We start from the raw sequence: 26,055 nt of genomic DNA, 5'->3' as shown, positions 1-26,055 counted from the left end.
CGTCGTTTTCAACGATTGATATCTCGATTATCAGACGGTGAAACCTCTCCAAATTTTTCACGCATTATTACCCACTTATCAACCGGATTCACCCAAATTTTCAATCCGCTAACTTGACATAATAAAATCTAATGTATTTTTCGTGTGGCATCATATTTACATCGCTTGAACTTCCTTAAACGTGATTAAACGAACAAACGAGTTATAGATCAAACTGCAAATTCATTATCTCCGAAAACATTCGAGTTAAGGGGGTCCTGCTTGAAAAAGTCAAAAAAATCGATTGTTTTCGGGAATGTTTTTAGGATAGACGGAAATAACTGATCATGTTTCGGTATGGTTTCAAGGATATTTCAAGAAGACAAAAATATTGTTTTAATGTGAGCCGTGTACAATGTGGAGATCGTAATTATCGTCTGCAACGAAAATTCCGAATTTTTTTTCCATTTTCATATATTTATCTTCCACGCGAACCTATAAAAACCCTAAAAAATTGCGAAATTTCATATTTTTGGCAAGTTTGAAAAAAACGCTTTTAACGAGGAAGAACATCGCTTGAGCGTGCTGTAAATACAGAATTTCGCAATTTTTTCGTCTTTTTATCCACGTACAAATTGGTATTTCTCACATAAAAACAATGGTTTTGTACCCTTGAAATATCCTTAAAACCATATACCGAAAAGTTCGCTATGGTGAGTTATTTCCGTCTATAAAAAAAAATTCCCGAAAATAATCGATTTTTTGGCTCTCCAAAGCAGGATCCCCTTAAACGAAGAAAACTCTTCCAATAACATCGATTGCTATTGAACCAACAATTTTCTTGTCAGCGTAGAAAGCATATTTTCATCAGTGACATTGCCTTGAGGATCCGTGAGGAAATGAAATATTTCAAAGTTCTTAGACGAAGAAAAAAATCCGATGCAAAGTTCGTCTCGATATCGCGAGTTTTATGATTCCACGGAGCCTCGTAATTTGTCTCGTGCGAGATTGTTCTTTGATGGATGAAACGAAGCGGTACATCGAATTCTGTTTTTTCAATGTTCGATGAGAGGGCTTAAGCGTGGAAGGTCTGAGGATTATTTCTGTCGGGAAAATCAAGCGGCGTCTGGGGGGGACAAAGTTTGCGCAGCAATGCGCAAACTTTTTCTTGGCGAATGTGGCTGGGGCAGATACACACGAAATATACGTACACGCATCGTTATTTGCCTACTAATTTGACGGAGTAAACGGCGAGTTTAGATTCGAAGGGAAAAAGCTGGTTATTAAAGGCTAACGGAGTTTGTAAAGTGTCGTAAAACGAGAGGAAGAAAGAAGAAGAAAAAACGATGAAACAGATGGATTTCGAGGTAGTTGAGTAGCGGAGGCACTTCTAAATGATATTAAGGGGGTGAAAGGAAGGTCGCGAGCCGCGATAGAGTCCTGAGAAAAAAAGGACATTGAAATCCCCGGGAGAGCAACGGATACTCTCATTTTTGTCTTTCTTAGCAGCGATAAAAACAATAACGCGAGCACAATATCTGGCCAACTTTTTGCCCTCTGATTCAATTGTACTGAAATATATCCGAAGATTCATGGCTGCAGCGATTGAATAAAAAAACAAGCGAAAAGGTCGTTTTGGTGCGCGATGGGTTGAAAAAATGGGAAAAAAATAAACGAAAGCTCGGATGGAAATCGTCGGGGATCGGCCACTCGAATAAAGACCCGAGTGTTTTTTCCCCTCGAATAAGGTATCCGGAAGACTCGCGCGCCCCCGCCGATTTACGAGCCGAGATACGAAAGAACTTTGGGCCGCGCCGTTTATTTTTCTTCTTAAGCAACGCTGCTTCTTCCTGTTCTCTCGCATTCTTATCTCGAGATAAACAGTGAAGAGTTTTCGGCTCCGGGCGAGTAAACTTTTCCACAGGCCACCAAAGCTCCGCAGCATTTTTACTCTCCTTCCCATTCCGATAAAAAAAAGATCCGCCGATTTCAATGACGCTTGGATTCCGATTATAGAACTTACTGAAAGTCGCGCGTATCGAGCAATTCTCGCTCGCTCGCTCGCTCTCTCTTATTTCATTCATCAGCGCGTTTTAACGTCCCAACGCTGGCTGGCATGAATTTGATAATGGACCACATCCATCACCCTCGCTTTCTTCATCCCTCAAGCACATGCTTTGAACGCGCTTTTTTATCCTCTGGTTAAAAGGCCTTAACGTCCATTTGACTCGATCAAATATTCAGAGGTGACCCGCCAACGAGATAGGTTACGACGCTTGACTCCCTCTTACGTATTCTCCATGAATTATGAGGCTGAGGCTTGTAGCTCGCGGTGACGGGGCGAGCGAAGGAGAAGAAAGAGGAGGCGGAGGAACCGGAGCTTGAGAGAAAGTCAAGATGGAGTCGACGAGGCTCTTTATCTCCGAGATTCCTTTAGGCATACCAAAAACTTAGTTCCCACGCTCCAGTTCCCCCTTCGAGTTCCCGTTAAGCGTTCACTCAATTCCTAAGAAAAGTCCCGAAGAATGTTCTCTCGAGAGGTGCGTAAAACCGAATTGAAACGAGCGAAGGAAATAGCAGGGGCGAAGAGCGAGAATCGGAGTTATTGTCGACCGGTGCTGGTCGCCCGACGAGAATCACGAGCCCCGAAACGCATCAAGCCTCGTAATCATCTCGGAAGAATTGGACAAAACTGTGCGAGGCGAAAGACAACGAGAAACAAGGAACGAGGAAAAAATCGAGGAGCTTCTTTTTTCTCCGTATATCGCGTCACACTCTCTCAATATTCAAGGCGCGCGATCGTCTGAGAAACTCGATAAACGCGGCCTCCTCCCCGTCGCATCGGGCGAACGAATCCCCCGGGACTCCTCCGAAGGATACGCACATCCGGGTTAGAACGAGAGGGATTACGAAAAAGAGAGCAAAATTGGAAAAATGTTTTCAAGGCTGCTCCTCTCCTGTGCGTTGCTCTTTTTCGAAAGCGTAAATCAGATTTTTCCCTCTCACTTGATCTCGAGTGTCTCGGAGCCCGAAGTATACAAATAAATGTGTTTCCGTTGAGCCAAGGGATGTGTGTTCAGAGAGAGAGAGAGAGAGGAGCTGGCGTCTCCGGGGAGGCGAGAACGTGGCAATTCCTCCGGGATTCCTCAGCATCCCTGTCGCGATGTTGCCATGGGAATATCCCCGTGGCGGCGCGGCGACACAACCTTTTCTCCTTCCTCTTCATCTTCATCCTTCAGCTATATTCTTTCTGCTGTTGAGTTCGGCCGGAACAACCGGAGACTTTCTCGCGTTGAGGCGTGCCCTGTCGCGCGCGGCGAAACCTTGAACGAGGACGTTTGATGGACGAACGAGTCCCTCGAGGGCTCGAATCTCCATTTCGTCTTCCTCTCCGACGACCGACGGGCTCCTCCGGTAGCGTGAATTTGCAGAACAGTTATATTCGATCGCGGTCCCCGGCGCTGCTGCTTCGCGATCCGACTCACGTTCGCAATAATAACGCGCGCGTCGCGACGCTCACACGCATCGTAATGGACGCGAAACCGAACCCCCCCCCCCCCCCCCCCCCCCCCCCCGAATACTAAAAATTGATTCCGGTGATCGACAATCCCCGAAAACACGATCCCGTTTCTCGACGTACGAAAACTTCCGGTGACGAAAGCCCTGCTCGGCCTCATCGTAAATATCGTTTTGGAGCTTGAGAAAAGCGAAATGACGGGGGAGCGCCCCCCGAGACCGCGTCGTCTTACGAGCTCGGCTGAAATGGACCTTTCAATTCTTTATTTAATCTGGGACAGTAATCCGCCTGAATATTTAAGCCGGTCGGAAGGGAAACGGCACTGGGTCGACCTCGTTATTGACACTCGGAAAATCTGGCGGCGAGCACCGGCAGCAGCTCCGCGTCGAGTCCTTTTCAAAGAAGTTTCCACTCTCCGGTGGCGCGTTGTTTCCTAATGGATTTATGGTGACTACACCGGAGGATTTCGGCCCGCGTGTAGTGGAATTGGGTGGTATTCCGCATCGAGGGGAGTTATCGATGGTCGAAGCCGATCGGGGAGTGGAGAATAAGTCGTTCGGCTTGTCGAGCGTCCATCAGCGAGGGCGCGCAGCGTTATTCCGTTGACCTCGTTTTAATGGAACTTTGATCGTCGCCCGGCGACGAGGTTGTCACGGGGACGAGGCCGGAGATGTTTACTTTGACCCGGATCCGTGAGCGACTCGACTTCATTCCTGTAGATTGCCATTTGCTGAAGGATTATCGAATCGGAGCCGCGATAAGAGCGTTGATTAACGAACGAACGAAAGAAAACGAGGACGCCAATGGAGGAACAAATGGGAGAGGAGCGCGGAAGCCAAAGAGTTTTTATCTTCCCTCGAACTTCCGCGAGTTTTCGTTCCCCTTTTCTTCCGCGCCGACTCCACAGCTTTGACCAAACTACCAGAAGCCCGAGGAGGAGGGCAGCCGGAAAAGGGAGTTATGAAAAAAAGGCAAACTGCCACTGGCTCCGGGACGAGGCACTCCTGGACCTGGGCCAATGTTCTTTCGCCCGAGTCAGGCCGGATTAATCCCTCTCTCGTCTCCTCACGTTGTTCCACACACGTCGAGCGGAGATTCAGTCCCCCTGATTCGAGCCTGTTGAAAGATTTCGCGAGGAACGTTTTCCCGGTCGGGGCTCCTCGCAGGCTCCTTTGCGAGCTACCGCGCTCGCGTGACTTGACGCTTTAATGTTTAAGAGAAATATGATTAATGTTTAAAATATTTGAGAGAGAAGATTAGGAAGAAATGAGAAGCTCGTGACTTGAGAACGAAATGAGAGGATGTTTGGATCGAGGAAAAGAATGTGGCAACGTGGAGACTAATTTAGGATTGGTCGGCGGGTCTGTGTTGCAGCCACAAACGGGTCGTCCCCGTACAATGGAACGACGACGTCGGGCCCCGTGTCAGCGGGAGCAGGGGCAACATTGGCCATTGTAAGCGGCGACTCGAGTCTTTCGACGTGGGATTCGCCCCGGCTGTGTCCTCTTTGCGCCCGTGTCTACAGCAACAACAGCAATCTTCGACGGCACCTCAGAACCGCTCATTCCTCCAACGCTTCCGACCTCCTCGAGCTCACCTCTCTCCAACGGAGATCGAATAACGCCCCTTCCGTTTCTTCATACGGAATCGACGATCGATCGAGCGCTGTTTATCCGGAAGATCGCGACGATAAAACAGACCCCGCGGAAGTCGAGTATGCCCTCGGCTTCGTCAAGGACGCTTCGTGAGCTCGGTTGTAAAGGATCAAGCGAATGTGCAGCTTTTCCGGAGCGTCATCGCGCGGGACTCCGCGCAGAGTTATTTTTCATAAAGTTTTCCACTGGCCGGTTTCGTACATTCAAATGGCCTCGGTCTCAGCCCCGGTTTGACGACTCGATCAAAGTTCCCTTGCGCCGTCGTTCCTTCAACGCGATATCCGGAGGGTCGGGGAAACTATTCCGATAAAAACGGACAGGAACGTCGGATTGTTTGTGTCGCTGGGAGTTCGTTATCTCGGGATTCCGGTCGAGGAGTCTCCGCCGCCTCCGGTCCAGACGCGGTAAACGAGAGTGAAAGATCCTTCGGTATGTAGCAAGATCGAATAAAGCCATCAGGATTTCTCGCTCTCTCGTATATACACACGTTCGTTGGAGCAACGTAATCCCAGACGTTCTTCCAGCGGCCCCCGAGCTCCGGAGCTCCACAGGAAAGTATCGACGCGCTCGTACGTGTGAGGATAAACCGCGCTGGGCAAAAAGTATAAGAATTGAAGAGCGTCTGGAAGGAAGCTGGCTGGGAGTGATCCGAGAGCCAACGACCCCCGGAGTCGCCCCCGCACACGCGGGACTCTGTGTGCGGTGAGTGACGAACCGAAAGTCTCAGCGTGGACGTAACTTTGCTTCGCAAAGCTCGAGGATAAAAAGGCCGAAGGAACAAGTGATTTCGTTCGCTCGAGGGCGCGCGCAGTGCCGATCCACTCTCGAAATTTTTATTGCTCGACGTACGTACGACGTTTTCCAGCGACCTTGACGCTGGAAAACGTCGCCCCTTTCACCCTCGACTTGGGACTCTTCTCCGCAAGATTTGTTAAAAAATTAAAAACCCCGGCGAAAGTCCTTCCATGTACGAACACTCTTGTATCAGGCTTCGTTGAAAATGCTCAAATGTAAAGGAGATCTCGTGCGAAAATCAATAAAAATATGACCGAGGATTATCTTCGAAGCAATTCTTATCACGACCTTTTTCAACATTTTGACGTTTCAAGATCCGAGTACACACGCGCATTGAGAAAGTGCCTTTACCCGAGCACTCGCGACCCCTCTGATTGTTACGATCGATGTGACGCCTCCTCCTCCCCGCCCAACCGCTCTCCTATCACTAGCTTTATCTTTACTTCTTCATCATGCGCGCACCAACGGAACTTTTAATTGAGTCCAGAGGGCTCTTTCATTATCCATTACACAAGCTGACGACGAACCCTCGGAAATAGAGTTCCCATTGAGCGAGATTTTCCTGTCTCCTTTCTCGAGATATAATTACTCCTCCAGTCTCTTTTAATCATCCTCTTTTTTACTCGCCCCTTCCGCCACCGTTATTCCGCACTTCAAGCTGTTCGTTCCAAGGATTACGCTCCACTTGGACACTCATTTTTAAAAAGGCACTCGAAAATGCCTATGAAAAATGCCAATAAATCGGTGTCGCTCTCGATCAAATATTCTCCTCCGGCTCCCTTCGACTCACCGTTCCGTCCCTTTTCCCATCCAATTCCCTTTGTATTCTCAACCTCGATTGGCCTGAAACCAAGAATTTTCCCTGCCCGCGACTCGTGTTTCGTCGTTTCCCTGAAAAATCTTGAAAAATTTCAACTCCTTCAAAAGTTATGAACTCGCTGAGCTCCCCGGCTCTCAAGGACCCGGGTAATCAAGAGGAGTCGTAAAGTTTATCGGGAGTTAAGGATGTACAGGCGCGGGGGTTGTTTTTAGATAGCTCTCTAATTTTTTTAGGTTTTACAATGCAAGATTTACAATTCTGTGCGCCTGTGAAATTTCAAGATCCCTTCATCGAGCCTTTAGTTGAAATATTAACATTCGAAAAGTACAGAAATTATTGCGAAGTGACAGCTTTTCAAGGTGATCTCTGATCCAATTTGTCAACTGACTGCGTTCAACTTCGTCAAACGTTGCTTTTTCGCAGTTAATCGAATCGTGCGAAAGACTCGGAATGAAGTATGTTCTGCAATGAACTCGAACATTATTCAGGATTCAAAAATTAAGGTATTCCTTTCGCATTACAGTATTTTTCCTTAACCTCTGAGAGGTCTCTGTTAGATGGGGAAAGCTTCTGCTTCTGCCATTTTGACAACTTCTCTCTTTTAAAGATTCGGTAACCCTTCATCCTTATCGTTCCTATGAATTTCTTACATTTTTTTCTGTCTCTGAGACACTTTGTGTCAGGAATTTAGAATTATTCAATAGAAATATAGTGATGATGGAATCTCCATAAGCTTCGCATATAAATTTTACGATTTTTCAAGTTTTCGTTCTTTATCAAACGTTCGAAATCAGCTATTTGTAGAGTATTCGGGTTTGTGAAAGGTTTGCCTTCGGCTTTTATTTAATCGAACACGTTTACCGAGATCCTCGTTGATAATAATCAATTATTTGTCTCACGACTATTCGATGTTGTTTGAGTTGTTATTTGTGTTTTTGTTTGTATGGAAAGGCTGTCGACTGATGACTGTTACGACACGAGATTGAATTCCTCGTCTCTCTCACTTCGCTGTGCCATCGACGCGAGGATGAGAAATATCTCCAAGATTTCATTGACTCCTCGAAATGAGCGCTCGCTTCGTTTTTCGCGGGGTGACGAAAAACCGAAAAATTCGAACAACATCCGTAAATATTCAACGAAGATTAGGCAGCGCCGAGTTTAGCAAAAGGATCCAATCCCGGTATTTCGCCCGGCGACGAAAGGAAGTAACCCGCAGTTTTTTCGAATCATCATTAAGGGGAGAAACATCTGTGGAATCTGGCAATTAAACGAAGTGTCTTGTATAAGCGTCGCGAAGCACGAGTAGGTCCCCACAGTTTCTCCTTTTACGAGGCTACTTTGGAGAGGGCCTTGGAAAGAGGGCTGCTCTTCCGCGATGCTGCACGGAGGGAGCGAGATATCTTTATTAGCGTTTGAGAAAGATATCAGATAGTTAGAGCGGATTTCGCTTCGCCCTCGCGGCGTTTTCGCCCTCCGATTCGCCTCGACTCGGGAATGTGCGAAAGCCCGATTCGAGGGAGCCCAGCACCGTTTTCCTTCTTCTTTTCCCCTTGCTCTCACACTTCGAGCTTATTATAGCCTTGATTGTAAATAACGCAACTTTACGCGATAAACATTATCGGCGATGATAACTCGGCGCTCCGTGACAAAGCTCTCGATTCGTTTGTAACACTTTACGCGTACTGTTTGCCCGAGGATAATAGCGCAAGGCTCTCGTAACTGGAGAAATTTCCAGCTCTAACGATACAAATGCTCGAGGAAAGTATCTCATCTTGTTCCCTAGTGTCTCATTCAACCGACCGTAAATCGAGCTGCTCCGCCTTCTCACTTCGGGATCGCACGACTCCATTCCTCCCTGCTTTATTTCGATTTTCTACAACTTCAACTTTCGCACGTTTCACGAGAGTTTCGTTATTCGTTGTCGAATGACACACGAGCGCGGAGGCGATCGATGCTGCTTCGCCTTCCTTATCGCCGCGTCGAAAACTCGCGTTTGCTTTACTTCGAATCTCCCTTTTCCGCTGAGCTTTTCGCGAGGGCAGGAGCCAAATCACGTGGACGAAAACTGCATCCCCGATGGGAAAGCGCTGCCGTGAAGTTTTCAATAGCCATTAAGCCCTTACAAATTTACTCATCTCTCCATTGTCTCTGGAACAAAGTATCTTCAACGTTGCGTCCGATGGACGGCCTGATAAGGCGAACAATGGATAAAAAGGAGTTTCGATGCTTTCGTCTGGGAGGCTCGTCGTATCGGCGACGCTGAAAAAATTAGAAGAAACGCTCAGAGAATGGAGAAGCTGGGAGGGTGAGTGCTGGCGCAACGCGAGGAGACGGGGTTAGCTCGCAGCAGGATCAATTACACACTCAGACTCGAGCGTCACCGCTGCGAGATTGTTTTCTCGAAAATGTGAGAGTATCGTCGCCCACCGAATGAGAAAGCGTGTGTTTCGCTCTCTCGTTATTATCTCGTCGGGATTTTCATTGCAATTTATTTCGTAGAGTCGAGTAAACTCGCTTATATTTTTTCGTCGATTCCTTATCGAAGAACGATTGAATTTCAGCTTTCTCGAAGGTCCTTTTGCCCCGACGGCCTCTCGAGTGCGAATCGCTTCCAGTTTTCCTCGCCCCTGCCATATGCAGCGGCGCGCGATCCAGGGCGACTCCATCCGAGAAAGTCTCCCGCAGTTTCCCTCCCCATTTTGCTCCCTCTTAATAATGAATATTTGCACCGATCCTCCAAGAATACGAACGCCTGAAAAATGCAAATGAACTCACGGGATCGTTCCCCCGTTCTCTGTTTTGAAACAGGCCGAAGGGTAAGACGTGGAAGACCGAGACTCGGAACGAGAGGCGGAAGGCACTTGTCATCGGTTCATGGTAATTCGCCATCGAGAAACGATTGGTTACCGGGCCCCCTCGACATGAGTACGACTCCACCCGCGATGCCGGCTTTTCGTGGCTTCGAGGATTCCTCCTCGGACGGAGTGGTGAGTTTAAGCATCGATTTTACTCAAATTCATTCGCCTTCGACGAATGAACCAACGAAACGTATCATCTCCATGCCGAAGTTTAACATCCGGTTTTATTTATTCATCAATTTTTACGAAAATATCGAGGAAATGCCGAGACTTTTTGCTCCGTGACCTGCTGAAACATTTTAGTCTCCCTTTTCTGCTCGTGAAAAAAAAAACACGTGCGGAAATCATGCGATGAGAGACCGAAGGTCGTTTCGTGTCCCGAGAGGCTCATTACCGTTCCGTCGCCAAAGATTCTCGTGGGACCAGCTCGTGGCCAAGCCTCCTTTCTCTTCGCATTATCCCTTTTTGTTCATTTTTTTCTTCTCTGCGTGCGTGCGGGTTTTTATCATTTTTACCGGGACACCGACTCGATTTCCGGATAAATCTATCTTGCCGTTCACATTTTATTGGCCATTTTTTCCTCCCGTTGGCACCGCGGAACGTGAAGACTCTCGGAGCATAAATCGCCACGTTTTTACGAGCGCTTCTTTTCCTTTCTTGTTTTCTTTGTGATTTTCGCCGTGACCGATCCCGAGTCGGTATCCGGCGGGCAAAATGGGCTCGAGGAGAAAGTGGAGGAGATTTTTGGGGCGTCGAACGATGGAGCAGCACTCGCGACGAAATCGATCGGGAGTTTTCCCCCCGTCGCGTTTAAATTGGCGGGGAATCATTCACCGCGCGAAAACAGGCCGCTTTGAAATTTTCATGCTCCCCGCTCAAAGTCACTTTGTAAACTCCCGACGCACCCCCTTAATCTCCAGCAGCTGGGCTTCGCCTAACGAGTTTCCTAAACTTTGACGACAGGTGCGCATCAACGCTTGCCAAGGTCGTTGGAAAAAGCGAGCGAAAAAGCCTGCACTCGCGCTACCTTTTGAAAGCTCCCAGTCTTTCAAGCTCCGTTTTTCGCCGCGAGCCTCCGCCCTTCTCCCTCAGGATTCAGCTCGAAGGCAATCGAAAGAAAAACGCACTTTTCTCGCGTCAGCTTAATCCTTCCTGGATCACGATCTTTCATTCCGTTTTTCCTGACTAAATCCTTCATCATTTTTCCGAGACTCATCGAGTCTCGGAAGCTGGAAAAAACGATAGAAATTTCATTAACTTCCGCGCTTTGATGCGTGAGCGTTCGTTCCAAGAATCTGTATTCCGCGAGTGTGCAAATCGCGCGTTGACGAAACGAAATAAATGAAATTCCGACGAATGCATTCCTCCGGAGCGGGCGTGCGAGCGGATATTTCTCTAAAAATATCCAAACGTACGTTGCTCTCTCGTAGCCGCGAATGAAACGCCACAAGTGCAAAAAACATTTTCGCCTTTCCCCGGCCAGCCTGTTTGTCCTTTTCTTCATTGCAGTCGCGTTCCGTTATGTTTATCACAAAAAAACGGTCTCGCGGAGCGATAGCAGGTCGCTGGAGGTGCGGCGGCACTCGGAATTTTCACGGAGCGGTTCGTTTTTATTGCGTCTACTATTTTTCCTCGTTTTACTTTTCCCTCCGACTTTGTTATGCGTTTTTGTTGCATCATCATTACAGTGGCTTACACGCCCCGCGTTGAGGCCTCGACTCGCGGGTGTACGAAGAGAATTTTCACAAAATTCCCACGGACGCGCACTCAACGCGGCAGGCGGCTGAGCTATTTTCTCTTTTATTTCGTCTCCCCGGACTCGCGAGCCGCAAACAAGGACAATTCACGAGGCTCCAGTTTCGCGTGGACTCGCTACTTTTTAGCCTTCCGCATTCGTCTCTCTGTTTTTCCACTTGCTTTCCAGATTTTCATTCAAATTTTCACATTCTTTCGCCGCATTATTCCCGAGCTTTTGTCTTTCGCGCTCATCAACTTTTCCCTCCCGATTCACAGCGCTCACATACGGCGACGAAATCGAACGAAAAATCACCGGAAATTCAAAAACAATTTTTCATTTCCTCACCGATTTCACACCAGACTCCGGTGAATTTTTGGCAAATTTATCAAACTCCGCGGACATCCTCGAGCCTCGAATCACGTGTCACATGCGTTATTAATTACCCGGAGGTTAATGATCCGTTATCTCGTACGAGGACCTCCGGCGATTATCTCTTAGGCTTCACGTTAAAGAGCTTTGCTCCGGGGTACACGCGGAATGCCTCTATTTCCATACGAGCGCGCCCGCGCGGTTGCTTCACACGCGAATATCCGATTACGGGCAACTCCGTACCGGACATCGCTGCTCCGACACCGTCGCTGCGCTCCCTCATTAAATTTTCAATATTCAGATCCACCTGACACTCTGTCCCGAATTTCAAATCCGAAGGAGAATCGAGAGCTATCAGGATTCTACCGTGTCATTCGTAATTGGCTACTGCGATCAAGAGGAAAGGGACAAATTGGGAGTGGGGATAAAATGGTAGAATTACTAAAATTTCGAGTTTATAAACCCTGAATGATAATTTGGAGACAGATCAAGTCGACTAGAGCTTTGAATGGAGAAAATAAATAAAGTGGAAAGTACAAGGTTCGAAGCACGTGTAACAATCGTCCATGGAACGACGACTAAAATATCGATTTTCTGAAAATTCGACTATCGCTCTTTCGATTCATAAATTAGTGCAATCAGCGATACTGGGAATGTTGACGATTTCGAAAATATAATGACGAAAGACTAAATATTGCCGAGGTTGAAATATACTGAAAGACCAAAAAGTCAAACTGTCAAAATGGCGAAACGTTAGAAAGTCGAACGATCGAAATAAAGAAACGCAGCGGAGCTCAAAATACACGCGTCTCGCTCACTCGCTTACTCAGACCGGAGATCTCCAATTTCAAACATCGCCATTTTGATTTTCGCCTTTTCGGGCCATCGCTTTTCTGCATATCCAAGCTTTATAGGCTCGAAAAATTCACTTTCGATTTTTTGCTACTCTCTATATTCTGGTTTGTCTATAAAACGACTGCTCTTCATTTTGAATTCGAAAATCTCAACTTTTGACGTTTGTATGGTCTGTTAAAATTGCATTCGAAATGAAAACTATCGAAATATATATTTTCGAGTAAATATGACTTGAAAGAAGGAATACTCGATTAAACACGTAATCTGTTAAATAGTCGATCGGAAATGAGTATTTCGAATAACTTATTGTTCTCCAATGTGATACAACAACTTTGAAAATTTCGAAATATCGAGCGTTCTAAAAATTGGTTATTTGAGATATTGAACCTTGCCCCAAATTTTCGAGAAACCTTTTCTTGCTTCGAAGACGATGTTACGAGAAAATGTGCTCGAAAATTGAAGTATAAAAGTGGGGCAAAGTGAAAAAAAATCGAGAAAATTTGTGTCAATATCGAAGCCAAATTTAGAATGCGGTTTGGGGGTAAAATGGCGGGGCAAGCGAAGCAAGAGGATGAATTGTGAGGGCGAGTGCCAGGTGCTGGGATACACCGCAAGTTTAGCGACTAATTAAGAGCTGTAAACATTTAACCCTATGGGTTTCATCGAGCCTGAAAGAACGAATGGGTGGCCGAAAAATGTTTGGCAAAGGTTGTGCCGGTTGCCTCGGAAAAAATCGAGTCTAAAGCGGAGGGTGAAAAAAAATGTGAAAGGGAGGAAAAAGGGCTTGGCGAATGTAGGATTTTCGGTCGCGACTCGATAAACCACTCCGGTGCAGCGTCGTCCTTTTCCTCTTTCCCTGCGTCGCGCCCCCGAGCTCTCCATTCCGTTTGGCTCCCAGGCTCGCAGTCCCTTCGCACTTTGTTCGTCGATATGTTTTGTTTTTCGCGGCGCGGACATCTCCACTAACCGCACGAAACAGACGAGGGAAAAGCTCTTTCCCGAACGATAAAGCAGCCCCCTTTTTCCTATTTTTTCCCCTCGTTTTGAGTATTTCGAGCAACGGTAGAGCTGTCGTTCCTCTCGTTCCCAATAAACCGGGAGAGTCAAGTGTACCGAATAAATCAAAATGCGAGAGAGAAATGAAAGATCGTTTCGTGTGATTTAAATGGAAAGGTACAAAATTATGAAGGGAGCTCCCGCACAAACGACCAAATACAGAGACAGAGAAATGAACGTAGCGCTCGCATGTTGCAGCCGAAATACGAATAAACGTTTTGTTTTTCCCCGCATCAATGCCGCAAACAGCCGGATGAATTATTCCAAGTGCATACCGCGCGGTTTTTCCTCGACAAAAGAATATTTAGCGAGCTCGCCTCGTGCCGCAGCACCAACGTTAGCGAGTTCCATCAATTATTACCTTTGCCTCTCCTCGCGGCAAAGGATTCAATCCTTTTTCCTCTGACCTTCTCGCCCCGTGAATTATTCCCGATAAAATAATGGCCAATGTTTGTGGGCGTATGGAGCGAGCGAGAGAGAGATTAATGGATATGTACGGGGGACTCTGGACCGATCGGTTTTCTTATCGCGCACGTTTCAGATTTATAGTTTTCATTCGCTTTTTCCACTCTCCTATTTTCTCCCACGGGGCGACAAATGTGAGCTGAATTTTGAAAATTCATAAAAATCGGAGCTAAATTTATCGGGTTTCTTCGAATTCGATCTCCGGGGTGCTTCGAACGATCGAGCTTTCTTGAGCAACCGCGCGTTCTCCCCAAGTTCCGAAGATTCGCACACCTTTCCCTAATCGTATTGGACGGTATGGAAATTACGAGGATTTCGAGTTGCCCGGATGGTGGCTTTTTGTTTCGACTCCGAGGAGGAATTAAAATTCCTGCGGAGATTTCCTGGCTCGAGGGAAAAGCAATAAAAACGTTTTTTCTTCGTTTATCCTCATTTTGGGAGCAAATGATGAAATTTTTTGTGATTTATCGTGTGTATTTTAATGTCTTTCCGCCGGGATTTGATTCATTGCGTTAAAATGATTTGGAGGTGCGTGGACACCGCGATAAATCGCGATGGGAGGGATGATTTATTGGGTGTAAAATTTGGTTGTTCGGACGTGATATTTCAGGTACATTTGGGCGAAGGAATCGCAGTTTGCGAGGAACAGCTGAGGGCGGTGAAGTGGAGCGATTACCGGAAGTTGACTCGTGGTCTCGCTGCGATACTGTTCAGCCCGACGGAACTGGCAACCTGTTCCGTCACGGGTCAACGATGGAGCAGAGCTGGAACTGCCACGGAACGTCCTGTTAAACCAGCCCTCGACAGAGCCAAAGTTCAAGCAATAATATGTGAGTTTAATTCGTTACTCAACATTCGTTTCCTCGTTTTATTGACCGAGCAACGTGCGCGCGGTGCTGCACAAACGTTTGCGGCTCATTCCTCGTTTAGTTTCAAGAACCGACTCGCAATTTCCATCAACGAAAAAAACATCAAATGCAAAACGAGAATGCTCTATTTCGGTACAAAAATTGTTGACGCGGTTTAACTCATTCGCATTGAAACGAAAAATTTATTGTTTCGACTAAACTTTTTGTTTAATCAATAAATTGTGGCGAACCAAATGAAAATTGTTGATTGAAAAACGTTTTTTGAAAATCGTGAGGAATATTTGTGCGAACAAACAAATCGAGGGGTTTGGATCAATCGAACTCACGTTAAAGTAGTTCGGCCATTCTATGACTATAATAAAGTTTGCAACGACTTTATGTTCATTCGTTTCAAGTCTAAATTATTAATAAAATTAATAAACACTTGCATTGAGAATATTTTTATCATAAGAATGTTATAAAATGCTTGAAAAATATCATAAAAGATAAAATTTATACTTCAACTTGATCAAAATTATAGAATCCGACAAGGGAACATTTTTATTACGCGAAAGAAAGTTTAGTTCGGTGTAACGGCATGGCACCGAGAAAAAGGAATGGTCAATTCGTGAAAAAAAAACGAAGCTACTAGACGAATGAAAGCACGTGAATCAGTCTCAAAATTAAATTCGATGAAATTCCTGCGATTCCCAAATTTGCCCAAAGTTCAATCAGCTGTTACCAGCGGTCCAACGCAACGACTGACATCCGCTTTCGACGCGTCAAAAACTTGAGTTTTTTCACGTTTTCTTTCTCAAAAGTCCCGCGAGGTAATGTTATTTTTTTTTTATTAAGGAACGGAATCTGTGATAAATTTTCTTCGCGATATAAACGTTTCCGAAGCTCGAACACAGAATCAATTTTTTTACAATTAATATTATTGCAAGTTCTCCCACGAGGTACCGTGTTAAGGACTCAAAATTATAAATGAAACAATTACAAATTTAGCCCCGTAAGAGGCCCCGAAACTGTGCTTATCGTTATCAGGGGACCTTGAACTACAATTTACCGCAACAAAAGCTCCACCGTACTTTTTATCGAAGGGCCGAACTACTTAAAGTTTAACGATTTTCATTTTGTTTTATTCTCCGTCGATTGTCCACAAATTTTGAGTGGATTTAACGATTTAATTTCGCTCGAGGGTTGAAAATTTGTAGAAATTCAATGAAAATAAAACAACCCCTCGCTCGGTTTGATTCACGAACTCCAACACAAATTTCCGCGGTGAAGTTAGCTCGGTAAACCTGTAAAATACTCAAAGCATTTGAAAGCCCCACGTTCCCTCGTGATTTCGGTGTTTTCCTCGTTCCAATCCGCCATTTCATCGAGAGCCCGATTTAGCCTGCTCTCGTATCCTCGAAGCTCTTTTGGGTCTCTGAGCTGATCGAAGCGTGATGTTGGCTCCTTGGGGAAAGGAGCTGCAGAAGTAAGTTCATCGAGAGGAAGAGCTCCGAGGTAGTTCTTACGCAATGAAACTCACCCGGAGGCTGATCGCCGTTGTCCTTCAGTTTTGTAAGCCCCGGAACACACCGCTCGGTCTCAAACCTCGTTTAACTTTGGCCAACGCGATGCAGTTTGGTTCGATTGAGAAGAGAGCCTCGCCGCGAGAGTACAGCGTAGAATCGATTAATCGCGAGGACGGATACAACTCAAAAATCCTCGATTTACGCTCCTCAGAGGAGATTCAAACCTTCCGATATTTACGAGATAAAAATAAGGAATAAAAAGCAGCTCGACACTTGAACCAACGAAACGAGATATTTTAGTCTCGCGATAGAAAATATCCGCGCGAAAACAAACACGCGGAGAACGAGGAACCGGGCGGTTTCGCCGCTGGGTAAATAAAACTTTGTCTCAACAAAAAACCAAGCAAAAAGGAAGCCTCCCGTCGCAGCAAAGAGAGCAAAACCGAGGATGTTTCATCGCTCCCCAACAAAAGATTTTACGTACTCGTTCGCCTCGAATTTAGCCCCGAAAAGTTTCCTGATTCTCGGAAAAAAGGAACCCGCCTAAGGAAAGTAAAAAATATATCTAAAGCACACGAGAAAGCGTGAAAACATGCTCAACTCCGAAGTTTGAACGTGCTGAATCTACGGAAATAAGTGCGTCCTCGCGAGCTCCTCCGCGCGCGCGCCCACCGCACCGTTTTTATCACCTTTTCCCAAAAACTTTAGATCCCACGCGAATCTTCCTTTTTCAAGCTTCGACGGCAGTGCGCGCAGAGAACGGGGAAACACACGAGAGTTAAAAAGCGCCAGGAAAATACGGTTCATTTGTAATCGCGGGCTAATAAATTCGGATATAAAATCAATTAATAGCCACGGAAATAACGAATGTTGCTATAAAATATCGGCCAACTTTTCTCGTTTATACTTTACCCAATAAAATTCTCAATCCCCTCGAGAACTCGTATCGCGCGCGCGGCGCACGTGTTGTTGAGTTGACGCGCGCGCCGAGGTAATTTATCGTTATTGCTTCGCGATCGAACATGCATCGATAACGCGGTAACGTTTTCCACCAAATTTCCGCTCCGATGTTGTCAATTAATACGGGTTGAACGGGCGGGATTGCATTTCACGAGGCGATTCAAATCAGGCGTGTATTCCAAATGGCACGCACCCCGCTAATATAACCGTTTAATGATTAATCGCGTCACGAACCGAGGGATCCTGCTAAAGAGACACTTTTCATTCGGCTCGGACGTGCCGCTGCGGCGCTTTCATATTTATGCGACATTTATATTCGGACAGGAAATTGATGTCAGGAGAAATATGCGACGCATGGGCCTCCCTCTTCGAGGGCCGCTTACTTTTTTACGTCTCTCGGAGTTTGAACTTTCGAGTGAAACGTTTGGAACGAAGTTGAAGAAATTCCGAAAATGGAATCGAGTTTTAAACGCTGCTTTTACCGCGAATCAATCGCTCGCGAAAAATTGCGAAACCTCTCGTGACCGATCAATTCGCTCAAGCCGCGCGGAGAAAGGAAACGAGCTTTTTCCCATTCTTTTTCGGTCGCTCTCGTCATTCGGCTAAACGTATCGCTGAAAAATGTTCTCGATGGGAATTCGAGCTGGAAAAACCCTCGAGCGCGAGGAGGAGAGAGCACACGCGGCGACGAGGTTTGTCGAACGTGTCGGCGACGGCTCGGCCGATCGCGCTCCCTCTCCGCTATTTTCATTCGTTTAAAAACATTTAAACTACGTGGGTGTCGCTAACGCATAGCGGTTACAATGAAAAACGAATATGCACTCTTTCGCCCTCTTTTTTCCCTCGATCCTCGAGCGGTCGCGTGCGACACTGATTTTTTTCTACTTCGTGTATACACGAGAACTAAAAAGAGGAATTTACTAAATTCAGAAAATCCGCTTCTCGAATGAAGAAAGCGGAAAGGTGAAAAAGAAAGTTTGTTTTTCTTCTTATTCTTTTCACCTGGAAAGCTCGGAATTTTGTACTCATCGAGATACATTTTTACTTTTCATTCGACCCGGTTCTTTTCTCCGTAAATTCTGGTCATGAGGAAAGTCTCGGGCGAAGCTTTTGTTACGATCTTTCGAAAAGCTCTTTCGCGCTGCGGCGAGAACAAAATTTATTTTCTTTGTGGCATTGCGTTTTTGTGAAAGCTCGTGATTACACGTTCACCGCGGGAGGGGCTTTCTGTTGTGGAAACGAGAAGAGATGACCGTGGGCTTTGTTTTATGTTCTCGTGGGTGGATTCCCGGGACGTCGCGTCAACGCCCTTACTTTTTTAACCCTAGTTCAGTCTTGCCACTTGCCAGCACCGTCGTGTTCGGACATTTACGATAAAAGTTCACTCGTGTTTCGCCCCTTTGCACGTGGAATTTCCAACGAGACGTTATAATCCCTGAATTTTGATTACTCGAGATTGATTATTCACTCGGAACAGCACGGAGTAGCGAGGATGAGACATGAAAACAGAGGAAATCCGAGCGCAGCTCTTGTTCTCGTCGCGCTATATATGCCAGGATTAAAACGCTTACCTTTTGGTCAAGTTTAATGAAATTTTCGAGCTGCTACCGTCGAGCGTCTCTTCGTTGCCAGTCGATTCCGCAAGCAGCATTTTCCTCGACGAATGAAACCGTCGAGATTCGAGGTCCGAAATCCCTCGGAAATTCACCGTGCTTCGGGACATCCAACGAGAGTTTATTTAGAACGCGAAATATCGAAAATTCAATTTGGTTACATCGCCCGATGAGAGCTGCCGTGAAATAACAATTATTTGGAGGTTTGACTCGCCGCGCGGGGGCGGGAGCGAGGCGGCTCCAGATGGAAATGCTACTTTTATTCGTTTCCCAGTTATTTTATTTAAACCTCGAATGCCTGAGCTTCCGTACGGAATATGGAAATGAAATGAGTCATTTTGCGTTCTCTCGTGCGTTGGAAAAGAGCCCGGAACGGGGGGCGACAAGAGGAATGTTAAATTTCGTCGGCGGGCTGATTGTTCGACTGATTGTGAGGATTTTAAGGGGGCAAAAATAGCGCGTGGTTTTAGAATCAGGGGCTACGTATTCCCGGCATCTCATTAATTTGAACTCGACGCATCCAATATCCCGTTAATCCGATGCGAAGGAAATCCTCGTGCAAAACAATCTTTCGCGTGGAAACCGCAGTGCGAGGGAGAGAGGCTCGGAAAGGTGAATGCCACCAAGCCGCTGCGGAGTCTCTCAGGAATTTCACAATAAACTTGCCCCTTTGATAATTTAGCGTGCATCACGGAAAATTCGTTGCTCCAACAATTTTCGCCGAGTTCATTGCGGCCCCAGATTTCCAACTCGCTTTATTTGTCATTTCTCAGGGAGGAGGAGACCGAGGCAGGGAGACGAAAAGCTCGAGCTTTCCGGCCCCTTTGTTTGAGCCAAAGGAAATTTGCGCGGATTAACTCGTGATCAGAATTTAAGGGACTCGTTCGAATTTCTGTTTCAGCTTACGTCACCTCAAGATTTCCCTCGGTCGACGTGAGCAGCGTAAAGCAAGTTTTGGCCTACAAGTGCAAGGAGAATTCAACCGCCCTTAAGATGAAATCGATCCGGTACATTTGGTAAGTTTTTCATTTAGCTTCCGTCTCCACTGCACGGCTGAGCTCGACATTTTTCATTTTTCCGTAAATTCTGAGTTGCCGCGATTCAGTGTGCACGAAAAAAATAGGCTCGAGGAAAATTCCTCTCGTTCTTTTTCGTCCTTGCGAATACCGGAAACGAATGTGCTCGATACACTCCGTATTCTTCCCCTTCGCCAGGAGTTTCGATCGCGTGACACACGAAACTTCATTTTCATTGATTTTTCAAAGATTTCTTTTTCGATATAATAAAAAATGTAAATAAAAAACAACAACAAAATTTTCCATTCACGCGTCCAATCCACCACCCACAGACTCGCCGTTGTGTACTTCTTGACGAGCTTTATACTTGTTTTCGTGGCTCAAAGCAGGAGCGAGGAAAAGTCGCACTCTGCTTCCCTCCATGAATAATGCAAAGCCCACAATCCTGCTTCGGCATCGGGAGAGAAGAGACACAGGCATGAAAAATGTAATGAAATTCGAGGTAAACTCCGGTGCAGGCTCGGAGGAATGAACGCGTGACAGAAGAGCAAGGGATTGCTTTCTAATCGAAGTTGCAAAATTCACGATCATCCCTTCAATATGTATTTTTCCAGAATTTTCTCACACCCTCCTGCTGGCTAATCAACGAACTAATCTTTCGTATAAATCAAGTGGAAACTCTGTCGTTATATTTTCAAATGAGTTTCACAAAATTGGTTTAAAATCGAAGAGAAAAATAGGCAAACCATTTACTCCTCGCCATTCATTTTTATTCTTTCTCGAGCTACTCGCTTACGAGGAAACATTTTCACCACTCGGAGAATCAAGTGCCCCCTGCGGAAATAGAAAGGTCCAAAGTTTAACAATCCCAACTCTCGAGCAGCCCCAAAGTCCTCCCTTCCGGAGTCGAGGATTTGGCTATTCAATTGCTATAACTCTCCATTTGGAACCCTTTCAAGCTTCGGTTATAGTTCTCCTCGAGCTGATTCCCTGCCGGAAGAACTCCCGCGTCGGTCAGCCTTTCCAAAGCAAATTTCTCTTGCGTTCGCCCCTCCCATGCAAATCTGTACAAATGTTACACCAACAGGAAATTTGACCAAACAACGTTCCGACTTTTAGAAAATTCGATTCCCTTTGCCAGTATCACAGCGGAGTCTCGTCGTTTTAAGCTACTCTTGAAATTGAGATCATTCATTTTGGAGCAGGAAATTACTTTTTTCCACGGCAGTTTAATTCTCGTTTTCGAATATCACTCCCGAGCACGTTGAAGTTGTCGAAAAGTATCGTTTTTTCGAGCTTATTTTCCTGAAAATTAAAACCCCGCAGGCACATCCCTGAAAGAATAAAACCGTTGGATCTCCAAATCGATTGAAACCCTTTGCCGATGAATCAGTTTCAAATTTGATTTTTGTGTAAAAGATCCAATTTCCCGGTCACCTTTTGACATAAAAATCAAATTACTGGACGAGTCGATATAAAAGCTCGCGTGGCAAAAGCAGGAAAAAAATTTCATTTCCATGAAGCGTGCATAAAAACGTCAAAAAGGATGCTTCAACGTCCGAAAAAAATGACAGAAAATATTGTCGGACGGATGGAACAAAAACGGCAGGAAAAAGGGCGACAAAAAAGTAAGAAATCGTCAGAGTCATGCTCGTTTTTAAGGGAACAGTATTCCCAGGTATAAATATGAGAAAAAACGATCGTTTATCTCTGAGGTTACATTCTCCGTTTGTTCCATTCGCGTGTGTAATTTCATACAAACATAGAAGCGAGTTGATGTATCTGTAAAGAGAAGCATTACGGTGGCACCCCCTCTGATTCATGCGGCTCGCTCAGAGAGGCTCGGGGCTTTGGTTGAGCTGTTCCCAGAGCCCATGCATGCACGTACAGATACGTACAGCTAAATATGTACTTCTGTACGAGATTGCCTCGGTGACAGTTGAGTCTGTGCAAGCCTCGAAGCTCCCGTGGTTCGTCTCTCTGCCTGGAGGTCTGTGCGAGCTTCGCCAGACTCGCTGGCTCCCTATGAATTTTCGTCTCATCCCTTACGACTATACAAGAACGAAAATCCCTCGAATTGGGCGCCGAGATATTAAAGTAGTTCGACCGTTCTATGACTAATCAAGTTCGCAGCTACTTCATGTTGATTCATTTTAAGTCTAAATTATTAATAAAGTTAATAAACGCTTAGATCGAGAATATTTTTATCATAAAAATGTAATAAAATGCTTGAGAACAATCATAGAAGATAAAATTTATACTGTAACTTGACCAAAATTATTGAGTCCGAGAAGGAAACATTTTTAGTATGCGAAAGAAAGTTTATATCGGTGTAACAGCACCGAGAAAAAGGAATGGTCAATTCGTGAAAAAAAGCGAAGCTACTGGACGAATGAAAGCACGCGAATCAGTCTCAAAATTAAATTCGATGAGATTCCCGCGATTCCCGAATTTGCCCAAAGTTCAATCAGCTGTTACCAGCGGTCCAACGCAACGACTGACATCCGCTTTCGACGCGTCAAAAACTTGAGTTTTTTCACGTTTTCTTTCTCAAAAGTCCCGCGAGGTAATGTTATTTTTTTTTTTTTTATTAAGGAACGGAATCTGTGATAAATTTTCTTGGCGATATAAACGTTTTCCGAAGCTCGAACACCGTACAATTTTTCCACAATAAATATTGTCAAAATAAAATAAAATAATATTGTCAAATAAAAACTAAAAATTGTAAACGAAAATAATTCCAAATGTATCGTTATCAGGGGACCTTGAACTATAATTTACCGGAATAAAAAGTGGACCTTCCCCGTACTTTATTGAACGGCTGAACTCGGGAGACGCGAGCGTCCAAAAGAAGCTTCTGTCAAATCTTTCATGTTTCTCTCCTCGCACTCGTCTCCCCGTGCGCGAGCATCATTCGCATTCACGAGGAATATTACTGCGAGTGGAAATTTTTCACGAGACTTTTTCGTTACAAGAAACCCCATTCTGGCTTGGTGGGCGTGCGGAATAAAATGAAAAAAGGATATTGGTTCCTCGCACATATTTTTAGTCGCAGGGGAATTTCGTTTTTATTGAATTCCCAGCAACGAAGCTCTCGCCCCGTGTCGTTTTTTGGGTTTTTCCACATTATCGCAAGCCTTTCGCGCATAAATGCTCGCGCCGACTTTGAACCCGTTTAACAAAAGGTAAAGCGATTCCACTGAATCCTATTGACGGTTTTAATACCGTTGGCTTTGCCTATATGCTATGCATAATGCGATGGAATATCCGCGAAGGAAATGCTAGAACGATGGGGCTCTCCGGTGACCAGCCTTTTGAGAGACACGCAACAGAAGGGTATGCGAGCAAAGCTAATTTCGCGAGTTTGAAAGGGAGTCTGCGGAGAAGCTTTCGAAAATAGAGAGAGAGAGAGAGAGAGAGAAAAAGCGCGCGTGGAAACGCCCAAATTCAATTATCCTCGAACAGCATTCGAGTGCAGTGCGAACCTCTCTGACAAATCCTCATCCGCAATTATTTAATAAAATTTTCACATGCGGAAGCTATAAACAGAAGGGAGCGCGCGAGGAAAATCGAAACGGTATGATCGCGGATGCAATAACGCAACGAGCCTTGATCAGAGTCGACTAATAATTTAGCGAGGACTGCGCGTAATTAACTCGAACGAAGCGGAGTGCGGGGGCCATGATTTCAGAGAAACTTCGCTCCGAGGGAAACGCATTTGGATAAACATATCCCATGGCTCGGTGAAACGGATAATTTGAAGAATTATCAGACCGGAAGACGCGCTAAAATATATCTTGTTATTCAATGAACATTTTTTGCTTCGTCCCTATACTCCAAGTTTGTTAATTAGATAACTCATTGGGCTTGTCAACGTACGTGTAAGTTTAATTAGCGAAGGAAACTCGATGGAAAATTGTTCCGAGGACACGTGCATAAAGTTATAACAGGTGCGAGGGATGTGAATCGAAGCCGAAGATCTTTCAGGCTTCGTTGACTTTCGGAGCTTCGAGTTCCAGAAATTTCCTCAAGTACACTCGAACAAATTTCTTCCTCGCGATCTTATCGCTCGCTCTTTTTTTCCCGCACTTTCGTCCCTTCCTTCGCGCCCCGTGCCGATGCGGGCTTCCACTCGATTGAGAATCGCGTTGCGATTCATTAATCCTCGCTACGGCCAACCAGAGAATTTTGAAACAAGTTCTTTTTATTTATTCGAGTAAAATTGAAGCCTCCTCGTCGTTCGAACAATGAGCACTCGGAGCCGCAGCCGTTTCGTTCATTTATTTTGATCGGGTTTCCGGAACAAGCGTTTATCAGTGAAAAACAAATTCGTTCGTTTATTCGCGTCTTTATATCCGTCAGAAGTTGACTTTTTGTCAAATTCTCTATTATACGCTACGTTCTGTTCTGGGATGTTGGGACGGTGAGTGGCGGACGTGCGGGATGAATTGACGTTTACGCGTGTCCGCGTATTTCCGCTTTTTCATTCGCGCCCTCTTCGCGCTCTGCTTATTCTCCCGCGCTGATCGCGCGCCCTTTTTTCACGGTTGACGAATTCCGGGCTTCTGCTGTACGCGCATCGGCAAACTTACGTTTTCTCCAGTTTCGGTTGGTGGTAAATTCACTGAAATGGGAGTCAGTCGCAGCGGAGGAAAATTATCGAACGAATTTACCGGCCTCCCCTCCAGCTCCGAATTCGATTATCGACTCTCGATTTAAGCAACTTCCCTCGGCCCTCGGATGCCCTAAAACGGCGAAGAAACGCAGGTTTTACGACTCCGGGGTCCCCGCCCCGGTGCCTGGATACCGAAGCGACGAATCGCAGCTTCCGATGACGCAGGAAAACTCGCCAACATATTTATCCGCATTCTCGTTATCGCCCGTTGTACAGCTCGAGAATGAAGCTCAATTATGAAAGCCTCGAGGCGTGCTGCCCGAGGATTGTAATTGGATGCTTTCTACCGATCGTACTTTTTCTTGTCCCCCCGCCGCATTCAGCCTCCTTTCTCTCGAGATGAAAATGATGTTCGGCTGCGAAGCGTCCTCGCGCGCTGCTGCCGGAGCAACCACCAGTTCCGCATCCCTGTTTCGGTGTCTCGTAGAATTCTAAAGTAGCAAGTTGTATTCTGCCCAGTGCGGGGAGCACTTGGTGCTCGTTCGACTGGCAAACAGCCGATGAACTTTCTCGTCGTGTGCGCGGAACAGCTCCCACGGAATCGTACAACTTTCCGGAATCAACTTATTTTTACTGGCTCATGATAAATATTAATTCGACTAAACTGATACGAACCGATGGCACAAAGTTGCCGGAATTATTCTCCCCCAATTACGAACTTTCCTTCGAACCGAAGTTCGAGAGTCAAGTGAGCAATTAGCCGACGAAATCACTTCCCTTTTCGCTGCTTCGATAAAACCATCGATTTTCGAGCTTTCCTACTTTTTAATTATGGAAAAACGGGTTTTTCGAGCCGCGCTCGACGTCTCGGCTCGCTCCTTCGTACCTCGTGCCCGAGCTCGCGTAGCCGTTTCGACATCGAGCCATGAAATTTACATAATAAATGTCGCTTCGGTCGATCGATCATGAAAGCTTGCACGGAATACACCAAACCGCATCGACGTACGACGGCATCCCGCTTTTTACTCGACAGATTCAATCCGCTTCCTAATAAATAAAGCATACGAGCCCGCATTTACTGCTTATGTAGAGGTTCCTACGTAAACTCGGTTGCTCAACGAAAATTCGATTCGAATGCTCGACGATGTTCGGGAGAAGAGGTTCGTTAAAAATTAAACAAATTATACGCTCTTGCTTCGGTGTTCTAATGTTGCCGCAGCTCCACTGCAATGCAGTTTCTTATGTTTGTTTCGTTAACATTATTATACATGGCGCGCGATGCGGCAACTCGTTCGCCAGGATAATTTCGCCTCACCAGTTGCGATGGAAAATTGATGGAATTTTCAACTGTTTTCATAATCGTGGTTCGC

The 26,055-nt window shown here is 45.8% G+C and overlaps 1 protein-coding gene across 2 annotated transcripts in view; it reads left to right on the top strand.

The window, feature by feature from the left end:
• The window catches only part of LOC122415162 (protein bric-a-brac 1-like), a 61,329-nt gene that overhangs the window by 20,035 nt on the left and 15,239 nt on the right, over positions 1-26,055 (top strand). The window contains exons 6-8 of one of the 2 annotated variants that reach the window (XM_043427082.1): positions 9,575-9,753; positions 14,718-14,937; positions 19,956-20,070. In XM_043427082.1, the coding sequence (XP_043283017.1) occupies positions 9,575-9,753; positions 14,718-14,937; positions 19,956-20,070 (514 nt within the window). Of the gene's footprint in view, positions 1-4,870; positions 6,210-9,574; positions 9,754-14,717; positions 14,938-19,955; positions 20,071-26,055 lie in introns of those variants that run through there. The other variant, XM_043427083.1, reaches the window with a different exon arrangement.

This window comes from Venturia canescens, chromosome 8 (assembly GCF_019457755.1).
Source record: "Venturia canescens isolate UGA chromosome 8, ASM1945775v1, whole genome shotgun sequence".
Lineage (NCBI taxonomy): Eukaryota > Metazoa > Arthropoda > Insecta > Hymenoptera > Ichneumonidae > Venturia > Venturia canescens.
Note: the sequence above shows the minus strand (reverse complement) of the source record. Positions and strands in the feature narration are given on the sequence as shown.